The 17,727-nt window shown below is 42.4% G+C and overlaps 1 protein-coding gene across 2 annotated transcripts in view; it reads left to right on the top strand.

Annotated features, from left to right (window-relative positions):
- The first annotated feature begins 2,152 nt into the window (after window positions 1-2,152).
- Window positions 2,153-17,727, top strand: part of LOC140103895 (flavin-containing monooxygenase 5-like) — a 91,635-nt gene continuing 76,060 nt past the window's right edge. Inside the window, exons 1-3 of one of the 2 annotated variants that reach the window (XM_072127196.1) lie at window positions 2,153-2,193; window positions 2,368-2,427; window positions 10,282-10,421. In XM_072127196.1, coding sequence (XP_071983297.1) covers window positions 10,287-10,421 — 135 coding nt within the window. In that variant the 5' untranslated portion in view covers window positions 2,153-2,193; window positions 2,368-2,427; window positions 10,282-10,286. Of the gene's footprint in view, window positions 2,194-2,367; window positions 2,428-10,281; window positions 10,422-13,135; window positions 13,961-17,727 lie in introns of those variants that run through there. The other variant, XM_072127197.1, reaches the window with a different exon arrangement.

Here is a 17,727-nt window from a genome sequence, read left to right on the forward strand (position 1 = left end):
TAGCTGCCAGGAGCCTAGTCACTGTATCCAGAGGACAAGTACCCATCAGACTACTAAATGTGGGAGATTCCCCAGTGGATCTGAGAAGATACTGGGCCGTAGCCATCCTCTTCAACGTCCACCCTGAAGACTAAGTGGAAACCTCTCTGCCTGCCTCCCAACAAACCTCCCTGTCTGCCTCGCGAAACAATGTGCTGAGGGTGAGCCTGCCGAGCAATCCTGGTGGCTTGAGCTCAATAGTGAAGACGACGATATTACTCCTGCAGACGAAGTACAAGGTGCCCTGGGTGTCGTCATGAAGCACCACCAGGCCTTCAGCAAACACCCACTGGATTTTGGGCAGACCTGATTCAACATACCATCCCTACTGGCTCTCATTCTTCTATCAAAGAGAGATACTGGCCAATACCTCCAGCCCGATACCAAGAGGTGAAGAAGCTGGTGCAAGAGATGAAGACAGCCAATGTTATCCGGGAGAGTCACAGCCCATGGGCTGCCCCGTTGGTCCTTGTGAAAAAGAAGGATGGAACCCTTCGGTTCTGTGTTGACTATAGAAAGATCAACAATATCACCCATAAGGATGCTTATCCGCTGCCTCGAATCGAGGAATCCCTCGCAACTCTGGGGTCAGCTGCTTACTTCTCGATCTTGGATCTAACCAGTGGCTACTGGCAGTAGCCATGGCGCCTGAAGATAGGGAGAAGACAGCTTTCACCACCTCAATGGGCCTGTTCGAATTTAACAACATGCCTTTCGGCCTATGCAACGCCCCAGGCACGTTTCAGTGGTTAATGGAAAGATGTTTGGGTCATCGGAACTTTGAGACTGTCCTCCTGTACTTGGATGATATCCCTACTACAGCTGTCACCATCACGGGCACCCTATCCACTACACATGGATTCATACTCCAGACCTGAAAGGGTTGCCCCAGGGAAAACTACTACAGCAGCCTCTCCCTCATCATTTCTTGCCAACACCACCTGCTGGAGACCTGACAGGCTGTAGGACAGCCCTCCAGACCCCATACCAAGCACCGTGACACTAGCGTGCCTAGGCCGCAATCGCCAGCCACTCCGGTATTCCGGGACCCGGCTGTCTCGAGGCCCCAAGAGAAAAAGGCTTGGCCCCGGTGGGGGATGTTGCATATGTATCTGATTACTTTAAATCACAGCAGCCATAGAGGCATGCTGTAATCATGCTTGATATTGCCATGTCATCAAACAAATACATGGGGTAGATGTTGCAAATATAACTGTGTAAAGGACTTTAGATCACCAGTCCCCATGCTGAGTCGCAGCCCAAAACCGGGGAGTTTTACCTCTCTGCATCTCCTTACATCATAGCGGGTGCGTGCCAGCAGATGGAAGAGACGTGCCTCTGCCCAGATCCTGCGGAGAGATGAAGTCGGAGTTGCCGGGTGAAGAGGAGCGACGGAGGTAAGTGCTTTCATTATTTTTATGGGTCCACCACTGTGGACATTTTAGTGGGGAAGGGAGGAGCACTGTTGGGGGTATTTAATTAGGAACATAAGCACTGCTGAGGGCATTTCATTAGGAAGAGAAGCACTGCTGGGGGCATTTAATTAGGAGGAAGCACTGCTGTGGGTATTTCATTAGGGACTCTATGGGGATATTTGTTGGGTGGAGGGATCCGCTGGGGACATTTAATTGGGCGGGGCCTCTGCTGGGGGAATTTTATTAGGTGGGGTGAGCACTGCTGGGGACATTTCAATGAATAGCCCAAAGACAAGGGGACATTATTGGTGTGTGGGGGTTGCTATAGAAAAAAGTGCTATGGGGCTTACTCATGCCTTGTTACGCCCCTGACTTGTACTACTGGTTCTTGCAAAGTTTGTAGAAAGTTAGTGACCATTTAAATAAACTATATGTGCTTTTTTTCTTTTACCACCAGTCATTAAAGCTGGAATCACACATGCAATTATTGTGGCAGTTTTTGATGAACACAGGAATCTACTACATTTAAATTATTACTAGTTTGTACAGGGACACATTGTTTCTGTTTTGTCTCTTCTTTGGACTTTATAACTCTTGACCTTCAAACCTTAGTGTGTAACCATTGTATGGAGTGACCATTTAACCTCTAAAACCTTGGAAAACTGAAGGTACTTAGAGTTATAGGTTTATGGGATCAAGTGACCAAACTCTCTACACTTACAAAAATACTACTGTAGAGGTAATTTTGCTTCACAAAAAGTAGTATTATATATTAATATTTTTTTTTACCAGAATCCAGTAAATGACTCCCTGCATTAAGGTCACTTCTAGTTAATTTTTCACATGACAACTACAACACTTTGTCCTTTGCACTGCAGAATGAATGTTTGTTAACATATTTTTTGTCTCAAAGGTGAAGAAGGACATTTTTCCTCTGGTGTGAGCTCAGAAAACCTCTGCAGTAAGAAGTAAAGTAAGAAAATTTTATGTTGCTTTACATTTATTTCTTTGATTATGGATTTATTTTACTTGGTTTACAGGAAAACTGTAACAATAACTGTTCATTTATTTCAGGACATAGATAAACTTTCAAATTGTGTACTCAGCAGTCACTTACATAATAGATCATACAGCAAGGTGTGACCTTAATGCCCAGGGGATAGCTAAATAACAAAACCCTATAACCAAATATTCCAAAAAAGTTTTCTTTATAAGGGAATAGCCTTGTCTGTAAATAACTGTATATTCTAGGAAGAAAGAAAAGTCAAATAAGCTCATAATCTCTTATGAGCTGGGCAGACTGTTTTACAATGAATTGTCGTCTTTTCATCTGCTCTAGTGAAAGATTAAAACTAGTTTTCTCGCAGAAACTGCACTGTGGTAGACTAGGTCTTATAGGTCTTTTTTTTCCATTTACTGCTACTGAGTAATAAGGTTCATATCACATATGCAGTTGTTTGTTAGTTTTTAATGCAGTGCAGCGTCCTGAACCACAACACAAAAGACACTAAAGAGCAGGGGCGAATCTCGCCTCAGACGGCACGCCTCCCGCTGGCCGAGGGGGGGGGGGGGCATTGTGCTCCCACCGGCCGCCACATGCTCCTGCCCCTTTTACGGCCGGCACATCCACTGGCCAACTGAAATATGCACCTTCCCGCCGGCTGGCACACGCACCATCCCATCCCACCTGTGCGCTCCAGGTTCCTCCACTCCCAGCATACCCCCCTCTGCTCCCGGCTCCACCCCCCACCCCAGGAGGACCAGGCTGAACCTGCCAGGACCATAAAAGAAGAAAAAAAGGAAGGTAAGGTGTATGTATATGTGTATGTATGTATATATGTTTGTATATATGTATATATGTGTGTGTGTATATTTGCTGTATGTATGTGCAGTGTGTGTATATGCTGTATATACTGTTTGTATATGTGTATTTGCTGTATGTATACTCAGTATTCCCTGAAATAATTGCAATTTTTAGCTTTATACTACATGCCGGTACGCCGTATGCATTTTATACTACATGGCGGTACACTGTATGCATTTTATACTATATGGCGGCACGCTGTATCTATTTTGCATGGCTTTATTTTCACACCAAACCAATATGATGGATCTGGTCCTGACACTCCCTGATATATTACATATATGTGTGGTTGATCTCTCTCTATGGCTAGCCTCGGGCAGCAGAAAGGTTTGGTTCACCCCTGTTAAAGAGAAATATATTTCTGCCTTTCCTTTATTGTTTTCCTTATTTTTTGATTTTCTCTCTTCTGACATTAGCTGAAAATAAAAAAAAAATACTGCTAGAAATGATATCAGAAGGTGATCAGAAGGTGATCTACACATGGGTTCAGACTCCTCCAGACCCAAACTGGAGTAAAATTAAGTAAAAATCTGCAGTCATTTGTAATACATGATGAATCTCCATGAATCTCCATCTCCAGTCAGTTGTAGATTCACTCACAAGAGCATGTTACTTTTTCCTTTAGATTTGTATAACCACATACCATGTAAATTTAATAGTGTGTGTTGTATCTTTAATATCACTGTCAGTTCTTGCAAATTCCTCTGAATGGGATCAGATTTCAGGCTTCTGTGCTTGAAAACCAAACCTTGTTTGCATTGCACAGGTATTGTGCACATATACCTACATTGTGCACTGGTATCCTGCGGACTGGGTGTGAGTTTACATCTATTATAATAATTCTTTATTTATATAGAGCCTACAGATTACGCAGAGCTGCACCAAGCTTACCAATTCAGTCCCTGTCTAATCAACCTACCAGTACGTTTTGGAATGTGGGAGGTAACCGGAGGACCCAGAAGAAACCCACGCAAACACGGAGAGAACATACAAACTCTTTGCATATGTTGACCTATGTGGGACTTGAACCCAGGACCCCAGCGCTGCAAGGCTGTAGTCTTAACTACCAAGCCACTGTGCTGCCTACCGCTATTATCTGTTGTCTGTTCCTCTTTGTCATGTCTCTTCTGATGTGACCCATCTTTCCCTGTCTCAGACTGCTGTTTGTTACTGGCGTAATGCTTTTCTGTGTAATAGTGTGATCATTCGTCTACTTCTGATTTTCTGTGACCTGTCCACTCCATTATCAGGCAGATGTCAGATAAAGTAATTCTTCCCTGTCACCTTGTAGGGTCACTCAGGGTCCGTTAGTTAGGTTCCTGATAGTGGGTTAGCCCTTTTCAGCGTGGTTTAATGTGCTGTAGGCAGGGCCATAGCCGGCGGGCCGTCACAGGAATATTTAGCCACCGCTTACCCAGTCTGACAGTTTGTGCTTGCCCTGTTGCTGGACAGTTTTGTGACATTGATTCAAAAGTTGTTGTCATCTTCACTGGATTCTCCACACCCACTGCACTTTTGGTGTCTGCAGTGGAATGACTGATTTGGTACAATTTTTTCCACAATGTATTTGGTTGTTTTAAAGACTGTAGATGGATTCAGAGTGGGAAGCTGTGCCACTCATATAACTTCAAGACAGACAATCGGAAAAAGATGCTTAGAGTGTAGCTCCAATTTCATAATATTTTTTAAATTTTTTTATGATTCCTACTTTCAAAATAAACAGAATGATTCCCAGTGAGTCAATTTTAAGCAGGTCCATGACACCTTGTGTTTTTAAAGTAACTTAGAGGATTTACTTGTTGGAATCTCACATGATTTGCTGCTGAGCTCATCATACCCCAAATGGACTCAGGCTACAAATCAATTAAAAAAATTCCTTTTGGCGAGGATAACGTGTAGCACTGTACCTATTAGTGTTTGGCCTGGTTGTGGCGGCAGAGAGGAACCAAAGGAGGTGAGCAAGAAGCGCTGAAATGATTTCCTATGTGAACAAAAGGTTGACGGTATATTTAGTCGATAACACAGCATGGCGGCGACAGAGTGACCAAGTTCCATAACGTATCTGGTGAAACACCCGACACATGCGGAGGCTGCTATGGAGACAACGTGTGGAGGCAGCAATGGAGACAACGTGTGGAGGCAGCAATGGAGACAACGTGTGGAGGCAGCTATGGAGACAACGTGTGGAGGCAGCTATGGAGACAACGTGTGGAGGCAGCTATGGAGACGGTGTCTGGAGGCTGCTATGGAGACGGTAAGTCGATAACACAGCATGGCGGCGACAGAGTGACCAAGTTCCATAACGTATCTGGTGAAAGACCCGAAAAATGAGCCTGACACAGCTTGTTTGCTAAGGGGACGACATGTGGAGGCTGCTGTGGAGACCACGTGTGGAGGCAATAGGGACGGTTATGGCACCCAAGGTGAACGTAAATAGGTGAGAAAAGAGGAGTGACAAGATAGCTTTTAGAGGTAAAAAGGTTATAGGTTGTGGGTTGAAGGTTGCTGCAGTTCAAACAATGTTAGTTGGATCTTGGGATGGATCTGGCGGTCCGCTGCCTGGCGAGCTTTCACCTGTCCAAGCCCCTGCCTCTCGGATTCTCCCCACCAAAAATGGGCCTGGGGGCCAGAAGCGTTTACTTTGAAAAAATTATAATTTTCAAAGCAGGTGGGGGCTACAAACAGCATTTCTAAAAACCTTTTGTGTAAGATCAAGTGTAGTACTGTTCTTATATGTAATTGGCCTGGTTATGGCGGGGGAGGGGAACGTAAGCAGATGCGCCAGTAGCGCTGAAATAATATTGGTCAATGGTAAAAGTTTGACGGTATATTTTGTGGATAACACAGCAGGGTGGCGACAAAGTTAACAAGTTTGATGTAGAAGCCGTTAAAACAACCCAAAATTTTGCCGGACACAGCTCGTTTGCTATGGGGATGATGTATGGAGGCAGCTACGTGGACGACTTTTGGAGGCAGCTACGTGGACGACTTTTGGAGGCAGCTATGGAGACGACATGTGGAGGCAGCAATGGAGACAACGTGTGGAGGCAGCAATGGAGACAACGTGTGGAGGCAGCAATGGAGACAACGTGTGGAGGCAGCAATGGAGACAACGTGTGGAGGCAGCAATGGAGACAACGTGTGGAGGCAGCAATGGAGACAACGTGTGGAGGCAGCAATGGAGACGACGTGTGGAGGCAGCAATGGAGACAACGTGTGGAGGCAGCAATGGAGACAACGTGTGGAGGCAGCAATGGAGACAACGTGTGGAGGCTGCTATAAAGACGACGTGTGGAGGCTGCTATGGAGACAATTAGATTTAGATAGTGCCTGTATGTGGCAGTCCAAAAAGTTTTCAAAACAAAGGAGCGGGTAGGTGGCCCTCCAGAAAAATTAAATATAGTACTATAGTTAGAGCCAGTTGGCCCTTGCAAAAAATAACCAGTTGCCTCTGCTTTAGTGTACAAAGGAGGAGAAGAAGGAGAATGAGGAGGAGGAGTGCATACATGAGAATTATTCAGGTTGAGCTGCTTTCACCTGGTGGAGAAATCATGAGAAATCCAGGCTTGATTCATCTTGATAAGCGTCTGCCTGTCAGTCGACAGGAGTGTACGTGTATCGGTGATGATGCCACCAGCTGCACTCAAAACCTGCTCTGACAACGCGCTAGCGGCAGGGCCAGTTCGGGCCAGATGTCCAGCTTTGAAACCCACTAGTTGTAGGGAGCTGTGTGATCATTTAGGACGATGGTATGGTCAGCTACGTACTTCCTCACCATCTTTCTGTAAAGATCAGCCCTACTCTGCCGAGACTGGGGACAGTGTCTTGCTGGGGTGACATAAAACTGGCAAAGGCCTCGTAAAGCGTACCCCTGCCAGTTCTGGACAAGTTGCCTGCTCGCCTACTCTCCCTTGCTACTTGTCCCGCATAAGTACGCCCTCTGCCGCTAGCGCTGTCAGATGGGAAATACTGTTTCAGCTTGTGCACTAGGGCCTTCTGGTATTCATGTACTCTCATATACTCCTTTCCTCTACAGCGAAGAGAGTGGAAAGATTTTGCTTGTACCGTGGGTCCAGGAGAGTGAATACCCAGTAATCGGTGCTGGAATAAATTCTTTGAATGCGAGGGTCACGGGATAGGCAGCCGAGCATGAAATCTGCCGTATGCCGTATGAATCTGGCCTGACTCTCCATTTCCTCCTCCAACTCCTCTTCTTCTGCCCATACACGCTGAACATTTAAGGACTGAGCAATGCTCCCCTCTTCTTTCTCGCCAACATTCTCTTCCTCATCCTCCTCCGATACACGCTGAGAAACAGACCGGAGGGTGCTCTGGCTATCAACAAGGGAATCTTCTTCCCCTGTCTCTTGTGACAAGCGCAAAGCTTCCGACTTTATGCTGACCAGAGAGTTTTTCAACAGGCCAAGCAGCGGGATGGTGAGGCTGATGATGGAGGCATCGCCACTGACCATCTGTGTTGACTCCTCAAAGTTACTCAGCACCTGACAGATATCAGAAATCCACGTCCACTCCTCATTGTAGACTTGACTACCAGTTCTGGTGGAAGTTGACATCTGGCAGTCTACAATCACTCTGCGCTGCTGGTAAGTTTGTCACTAACTTTTGAAAAATGCTAATGTAGCCCTAACAAGGGCTGTTGGGTTTTTGGAGAATCACTCCTGCCTAACAATAAGGTTCTTGGAGAATCACTCCTGCCCAACAGTAAGGTTCTTGTAGAATCACTCCTGCCTAACAGTAATCTACTAAAACACCCTATCGCTATCCCTGCCCCGGTTGTGCGAACCACAAAACGTCTAGTAAGATGCACTATTGATAGCTGCTCTAGACATAAATACAGTCGCTGGTGATTATCAGTAGCCTAATCTTCATATCTGTTCATTACACCCCTGTTGTATTGCACAACCGGGGCAGTGCAATACAATTTCCAAAATAGGACTGTCCCGATACAGGACCATAATGCTAGTCCAATTTGCTGGCCAATGCCTGAGAAATAAAGTTGTTTACATATTTCATCAGACTAGTCCTATACAATTTTAAATAAGATTAATAAAATGTATTTCTTCTGTTAAACGTTTCTAGTCAGTCAGAATTCATTTAATATTTAGAGCATGAATTGTACCCTTTGGAATTAATTCATTTATGGATTAATTAATTATTCTAGGAATAATTATTTGAGTCCATGAAACATATTGGGGGTCATTTACTAAGGGCCCGATTCGCGTTTTCCCGACGTGTTACACGAATATTTCCGATTTGCGCCGATTTTCCCTGTATTGCCTCGGGATTTTGGCGCACGCGATCGGATTGTGGCGCATCGGCGGCGGCATGCATGCGACGGAAATCGGGGGGCGTGGGCGAGCGAAAACCCGACGGATTCGGAAAAACCGCCGCATTTAAAACAATAAAAGTGTCGCTTGGGACGCGCTTACCTTCACTTGGTCCGGCCCGGTGAACTTGAGTGTGTTCAGATGCTTTTCAGCGCAGCAGCGCCACCTAGTGGACAGCGGAGGAACGCGCAGAGAACGCGCCGCTGGATCGCGAACGGACCGGGTAAGTAAATCTGCCCCACTGTAGCTACACATTCTATAAGGTATTTTTTATTCATTTACAATTGTCATACTAGTCTTTTTTAATATTAAAAGTTACAAGTCTTTTTGTCATTGGAAAACCATTTATTTACCTATCACATAGTAACAATAGGATGTGCTGAACTCTGGTGAATTGGATATTCTACAACTTATTTATTTTTTCATGATCTTTTCATACCTAGGCGTGTGGCCAGCACAAAGGTACGAGAAAGGAAAAGGTGGGGCGGGTGCGCTTATAACCTAGTAGTATGAGGTATTTTCATGAACGAACAAAGTGATTTAGAACCAACATATTTTATTAGCAAGATATAAAATCCAGTGGTTTCAGGATTAACCCTTCGTCAGACCAAGATACAGAAAGGGGGGGTCACTAGCTACAGATACCACATCTTAGTGAAAGTGTTAATATGTAAGGGATCATAAGCACTATGCAGATATTTCACAAATTCCAATATAACAATATCTGCAAAATGTTATAAGCCCACCCATTAAGCCCCACCCTTTTCCTTTCTCGTACATTCCTACATATGGTTTCTTCGGTTATTGGCTATTGGAGAGCTTGGGAGCTGCTGTAGTAACCAACAAGCAACATACCCACTGGTTGAAAAGGATTTGTCCCTTGAGTGGATTCATATTGTATAAGTGGATTCCAAGGTACAAGTGGCTACCAGGTGAGCACCTTGCTCACCTCATAAGGAACACACTCTCTCCAAAGGTATAACGCGAGGCGCCATCCTCTTTGGTTGTCATTTTTTGTTTTTTTCCTTCCTCCAGGACAAGGGGGCATCCTCTACTTCTAGGTGAGAGGCGGTTCTACCATTAACGATTCTTTACTTTTACTGTGCGAGCAGTGAAAGTATGAAACTCTCTGCCACAAGTTGTAGCAATGGCTGTTAATTTGGACATGTTCAAAGTGACGCCTGGATGCCTTTCAAAAATATAACTGATTATGGAAACAAATATTTTAAAATAGTTGATATTGATCCAGGGTTTTTTTCTTACTATCATATTTGTATTCGGGAATGGATTGTTCCTATGGGCATTGGCATTAGCAGTTTTTTTCACTTTCATTGGGTTAACACTGTTTAATTTATAGGTTGGATTTAATGGACTGACATCTTTCTTTCAACCTTAGCTACCTAGATACTATGATAACCAATCCAAAAGGTTTGGAAGCCCATGATGCTAGATTGAGTAAATGCAAATAATGGAGATAAACATTGAGAAGTTCCTGGGGAAAAAAGCCAACCAATCATTGAATATGGAAAACTATAAATGAATGATCGTTCTCTATTTGATGTATTGCCTGCAGTGATTTGTCATATATGTATGCTCTAATTTTGTCTTTAACTAGAGACAATGCCGGTGAAGACTGTAGCTGTGATCGGGGCTGGAGCCAGCGGTTTAACTGCAATTAAGTGTTGTCTGGATGAGGGACTTGAACCTACATGCTTTGAAAAGAGTGATGATATAGGAGGGTTATGGAGGTACAAGGTAATAATCACACTATTAAAAATGAACAACAATTCCAAATGATTAAAAATGTTATCTCTTTGTATAATGTCATATTCAAACCCCACACAATTCTACCAAAATGGAGAGCTCATTAACCCCTTAAAAGGGTATTCTCATCTGGGCAATCACATTCTGTTTCATTAATCTACCATATATAAGCATTTCTTCAATTAGATGTTATTAAAAAAAAATTACCTGTGTGAAAATAATTTCTCATAAATGTAGTCATATGGTCCCTTAGAAAGAAGACTTACTCCTTTGATACGGCCACCTCTGCTGGAGGGATTGCACAAAGAAACAAAAGGGTTTTCTATATGAAATGTCTGGGAGTTCCTGCATGTCCCCCAGACGTCCTCTGGTAATGATTGCTGAATCCAGGTAGTCAGGCACGACTCAATAGCGCATGTCTGGCCACCGCTGCCTAAATGTGAAGTGGTCATATCCGAGGAAACTCTCTTTTTTCTAAGGGACAACATGGCTGCATTTATGAGAAATTATCTTCACACAGGAACATTTTTTTTAATAACATCCAATTGAAGAAATGTTTAAATATGGCAAATGAATTTAATTAAATGTAAATGCCCAGATGGGAATACCACTTTAAGGATCAAGCCACTTTAGGGCTTCCAGACCAAGCCCGTTTTTTTCAAATCTGCCCTCTGTCACTATAAGTGGTTATAACCTTCAAATTCTTTAACATATCGAGGTAATTTTGAGATTATTTTCTCTTCACACATTGTACTTCAAATTAGTACTTCAAAAATAGAAATTTGTCAAAAATTTTAAAAATTCACAATTTTCAAGGTAAATTCTTTGGTTTTTAAGTAGTCATAGCACCCAAATAACTTTATGAATAACATTTCCAGAATGTCCGCTTTAGGTTGGCATGACTTTTTATGTATCCTCTCATTTTACTAGGTTGTTATGGGGCTTAGAAATATGGGTGCAATTTTTCACATTTTTATGAAAATTGCCAAAACCTACATTTAAAGGCACCTGCTCAGCTTTCAAGTGACTTATATAAGGCTTTATACTAGTAAAATCACATTATATTAACCCATTATAGAAACTACACCCCTAAATGCATGAGAAACCAACCTTAAGTTTGTTAGCTCTTTATGTGTTTTACATGGTATAAAAACAAAATGGAGGTGGAATTTACAATTTGACAATACATTCATTTTTGACCAAAATTTAAAAATTCAGACCGGAATTAATGACAAAAAGCTGCACAAAGTTTTATACCCAATTACTCCTGAGTATGTTGATACCCCTTATGTGTTGGTAAACTGCTATATGGGCACACGGCCAGGCATAGAAGGGAAGGGTCGCCATCCAATGCAGAGTTACAGGCTATAAAATGTTTATTTTTTTGTAACGTGGACAAATGGGGGCTTATTATTTCCGGGATGAGATCTGATTTTCAGGTGCATCACTTAGGGGGTTCAATAGCTAATTGATGAGATTTTATTAACTGTTTCTTGGAGGGGATAAGAAAATCATTAATTTTGGTTTAGGGTTTTTAGTTTTTTATTTGTAGGCTGTTCACTGTACCATAAAAATAATATGTTATCTTTATTCTATGGGTTCCACCCAATGATACCCAATTTATATAGCTTTTTTATGGTTGCCTTGTTTTGCAGAAAACAAAACTCATTTGTTGAGAAATTTGCTAGTTTTTGCATCACCATGTTCTAAAAGGCATAACTTTTTTATTTTTTTTATATATATATGGAGCTTTTTTAAGGCCTGTTTTTTTGCAGTATCATGTCAGGGTAAATGTTACTTTTTCAGCACTTTTTATTCCTTTTTATGAGGTTGGATGTGAAAATATCATAATTTGGGGGCGTGTACAACTGCCATGCTGAGCGGACGTGTGTGAAAGAGCTCCGCTCCAGGCCGACACCGCAGGGGTACTTACCGCACCTTTTATGGGAAAGAAAGGCACCAGGAGGACCTTCAGGAGGGCACAGACGGAACCCGGCAGACGGAACGCTGATCTACAACTTCTTCAGACCCCTGCAGGACCGCTCTCCGTCATCAGGGAGCCTTTTACACCAAATCGCACCATGCGGTCAGAGGCGCGCAGGGAGACAAAGCACCGCTGCTGCAGAGCATTCCTCCTTGGAGATCCGCGCTGGAGGAAAGGAAAACAGAGCGTTACATCCAAGGGGTGAGTCAGCCTCAACACATAACCAGGCTGCAGACAAACAGCCTCCTAAAACACCCCAGACAAGCCAGACACTGGGACCCAATATCCTCTCTAGCAGCAGAGAGCAGCGCAAAAACAAGATCCCTCCTAGCCCAAATAGCACCCCTTATACAAGGAGCCAGAACAAAATGGCCCCCCCACACAAGCAACAGGACAAAAATACTAATCCCTCCATTAATCCCCCTAAAAAGGGTACAGCGAACAGTGGAGGAACAAACAATAGTCCACCCTCAAAGTGCTCCCTATTTGAATCACCAGATGTGACACATCTTGCTAGAAACGGCACAAGAAAAAAATCAAACATACTCTGAAGAGTCTAACCAGAACAAGGACTTGCCACCACAAATAGAAACACCTAAAGCACAAAGTGATTATGATGCAGCAGTCCGCCAAAAACCACAACTTAATACACTCACAAACTTACCACCGCCTGAGGAACCTGCTTTAGCCTTAAGAGATCATCCAGAACTACAGGCTCTTCTGGCACTATTACCTTCAAAAAGAGACATGGAGAGTCTGGCAATAGAATTAAAAGGTGCCTAGAGACAGGACTTACAAAAAGTACAATCAGATGTTACTGCACTACAAGACAGGGTAGAGGAACTAGAAGCTTTCAAATCTGAAGTCTCCTCAACATTACTAAACCTTCAAGCCACAGCTAATGTACAAGAAACAGCGCCATCTAGCAGCCCAAATAGACGACCTGGAAAACAGGAATAGAAGGATTAACATAGTTCCCAGTAGCTACTCACGCTCCGGACTTAATCCCTACCCTTAAAGGTATCTTTAACACTCTCCTGGAATGACCAATAGATTCTCCAGTAGAAATTGACCAACCACATAGAGCCCTGAGAGCAAATAGCTGTGACCCAGCGAAACCTCGAGACATAATATTCATTATTATGCACTTTAAGAGCAAATAATGCAAAAATCACAAAAAAAGGGAGAAATTGACTTTGATGGAGCTAAAATATCCCTGTGCCCTTGACTTGTCCAGGGGAACTGTACGACAAAGAACCATGTTACGCCCTCTTCTATCCCTACTATATGGGGCTTCCCATTTGCCCTACATGTCAAAAACGAAAGCAAACAAACAACCCTGATGCACCCAGAAGAACTAACATCATTCCTGGAGGACCTCAACCTTTCACCCATTACATTACCTGATTGGGATGAACCCTTCCGTGATCAAGGCCAACAACAAACAACAAGAACCTCATCGAGGAATGAAGCCTCCAACTACAGAGCGACCACAACCTCAAAGACAAAGAACATATAGACAACCCTCAACAGAAAGATCCCAAGAGTAAGGGACCCTATATTGAATATTAGTTATCTGTATAACTTTAAAATACTTGTTACTGTAAGCTGTTGATAAATTTAACCTATAAATATGTGGCCTAAGGTGATTTTGCAGTATCCAACTCATAACACTCCTCATTACCCAGGATATTGAAATCCTGTCAACATACAAAACAAGGATCCGCGAGGTCACTAAGGGTATTATACACCTCAAGGTCTCCCCGACACTATGGAAGACAACCTTTTCATGCAACAACCCACAAAACAGAGACCACATCTAGAACAACACACATAGACCTGAATGGACATAGATATTGGTCCATACAAACACACAAACGAAGAGTGAGAATAATATACCTCACAAATAAACTATCAACCCCCCCAATAGATTGATCCGTAATAAGACATTGCAGGATCTACGCTTAATTGTGTAACCAATTAGACACACCCTGGCCTAATCTTTAAAGACTGGAAGACCAGATCAATTCACACATCCAATTTTCAAACTAAAATACAACCGATCCACAGGTCCAAAACAAACAGAAAATGGAGCACATTTACTTACCCAGTCCTGCCGCGATCCAACGAGGTGCGTTGTCTGATTAAGGTTGTGCGTCCAATTTCCTGCAGGTGTCGCTTCCGCGCCGAGGTCCGTCAGAGTTCACCTTCTTCTTCCTGGTGCATGCGAGTGCGTGATCTTGCAACACAATTTGTTTTTTAAATTCCACATTTTTTTCCAAATCCGTCACGTTATCTGACGGCCAAGGCCCCCGATTTCTGTCGCATGCAAGTCGGCGCCGATGCACCACAATCCGATCGCGTGCGCCAAAATCCCGGGCAATTTGGCATAAAATGACGCAAAACTGAAATATTCGGGAAAACCTGACAGAATCATGGTCCGTGGACCCTTAGTAAATGTGCCCTAATGTCTTCTTCCTTACAAAATAGCATCTTTCAATGCAAAAGGTCTCAACCAACCAGAAAAAAGATAACAAATCTTTTACACAATGCACTGACAAAAGGTATGCATTTTATGTAAAACCCATTTTAAAACCAATCACGTCCACAATATCAAAAATAGATATTACCCAACAGTGTTCCATTGCACAAACTCAGAAGGGAAGTCAAAAGGAGTTTTGATTTTCCTCCACAAAAAAATACAAAGCAAAATTATTGAAAACAAAAAATGGATAAAAACGCAAGAAACATCTTTTTAAATTGTGAAATCCAGGGCACCCTTTTCACTATAGCAACTCCAAACACAGACCAAACTAATTTTATAATCAATGCATTAGATGATCTATGTGTATTCTCAAGGGGATCTCTAATTCTGACAGGAGATTTTAACTCAGCAATTAACCCAACAATTGACACATCCACCGGTAAATCGGCCATTTCATATAAAAAACTAAACAAAATAAGAAAATCGCTGCAAAAAATGCAGCTATGTGACATATGGAGAATTCAGAATCCAGAGAGCAAGGATTAAACCTTTTTTTCAACAGCTCACAACTCATACAGCAGATTAGATTACATCTTCATGCACCATAAACTACTATCCACAATTCAATCCTCCAAAATAGGATCCATATATCTTTCAGACCACGCACCAGTTTTTTGCTCAATCAAAAACCTCATCAAAAACGCTCTTCATATAACTGGAAAGTAAATGAAACCTTATGTAAAAATCCAGAATGTCTAGCAGGACTCAAACAAGAGGTAGATGTTTTCCTAAAGGAACACGAACATGACAAATCCTCACCCACCATCCGCTGGGAAACACTAAAAGGCTCCCTGAGAGGAGTACTAATCAAACATGGAGCACACCTAAAAAGAATGGCTGAAAACAAACTACAGGCACTCCTATCTAAACTACAAACTCTAGAAAACAAGCACAAACAGTCTCTTCAGCTAACAACATTATGAAAACTTATACTAGTCAGACATGAGATAAACATCATTCTAGAGGCTAAACAAAAAAGATTACAACAGATATGCTCTAGAACATATTACAAATGGAGCAACAAACCGGGAAAATACTTAGCCAGAGCTCTACGGGATAAAAAAATCAGCCTCCTTCATCCCCTCCATAAAAACAAAAACCGGTAACACGGTCCATAAGACAGAAGAGATTGCCAAATCAATATCCAAATACTATTCAAATCTCTACAACTTACCAGACCCCTCCACAACCTTCATACCTCCACCAATACCCAAAACGCTATCACAATATATCAAAGAAACATCTCTTCCCACAATATCCCGAACAGAGACAGATCAATTAGAAGCACCCTTCACATCAGACGAACTACAACAAGTTATAAACTCACTCCCAAATGGTAAGCCCTAATAGACGAACTAACACCCCCACTATTGCAAACCTTTAACGTGGTATCAGAAACAGTGCAATTCCCCCCAGCATTTCTAAATGCCAACATCACCGTAATTCCAAAATAAGGAAAAGACCCTCTACTCTGCCAAAGTTATAGACCCATCTTATTAATAAACAAAAGACGCCAAGATATTTGCCCAACTCATAGCCAATCACCTTTCTTCCCTGCTGGGGTCCCTGGTTCAACCGGATCATGTGGGCTTTATACCAAACAGAGAAGCAAGAGACAACACTCTCAAAACCTTTTCACTCATACACCATGCAAGCAAAACATCTATGCCACTCCTTGCATTATCTCTAGACGCAGAAAAGGCTTTTGACCGGGTGGACTGGGGATTCCTATGGGAGACGCTAAAACAAATAGGTACAGGACACAACATGATAAATAAAATACTCGCTCTATATAATTTTCCTAAAGCCCAAATAAAAATGAATGGCTCATATTTCACCCCATTCAAAATAAACAAAGGAACCAGACAGGATTGCCCGCTCTCTCCAATACTATATGCATTGGTTATTGAACATTTCCTAGTCGCTATAAGATCTCACCCTTTAATTTCAGGAATCAAAGTTGGAGAAAACTCCTATGTATGCTCAGCATTTGCAGATGATGTACTGATATATTTAACTAAACCAGAGAAATCTCTTCCAAACCTAATGGAGACACTCCAAACATTTGGATACGTTAGTAACCACAAAATTAATCTTTCTAAATGCACAGCAATGGGCATTGGATTAAGTGATCCGACACTCAGAACCTTACAAAGGAAATATAATTTCATTTGGAAAAAAGATGCATTCACATACCTAGGAGTCCAAATTACAGCAAGTCCAGAAACAATATTCCAGTACAATTACAAAAACTTCAATCACAACCTCCTCAATGACCATTCTACCAAAAATATTATACCTGTTCCAAACAATACCTCTCTCCCTACCAAAAATCTTTTTCAACAAATTATCTTCACTAATAAACCATTTTATCTGGTCTCGCTCTACAACTTGAATAGCTAAAAACACACCGATAAGTAGTAAAACGCATGGAGGCCTTGGATTACCGGACTTTAAAGGCTACTTCTACGCCTCAAACCTAGCCAGAATAATAGACTGGTTTCACCACAAGCCAAACATGTTGTTACAACTATAAGAACAACTCTCCCCATTGCCCTTAACAGGTCTCCCCTGGTCTCCTAATTCAACATTCCTACTACCCCGACTGAATACCCTCCCTTACATAGCAGCCCAAACTATGAAAACACTAAACAACAGACACATCAAAACAATTTGAGAATAACGGGCCACTAACACCGATCTCAGATAATCTAGATTTCCCCCCAGGAAATTATATTGATTTTCTCCAGCCTTTCAGAGAAACTCGT

This window comes from Engystomops pustulosus, chromosome 10 (assembly GCF_040894005.1).
Source record: "Engystomops pustulosus chromosome 10, aEngPut4.maternal, whole genome shotgun sequence".
Taxonomy (NCBI): domain Eukaryota; kingdom Metazoa; phylum Chordata; class Amphibia; order Anura; family Leptodactylidae; genus Engystomops; species Engystomops pustulosus.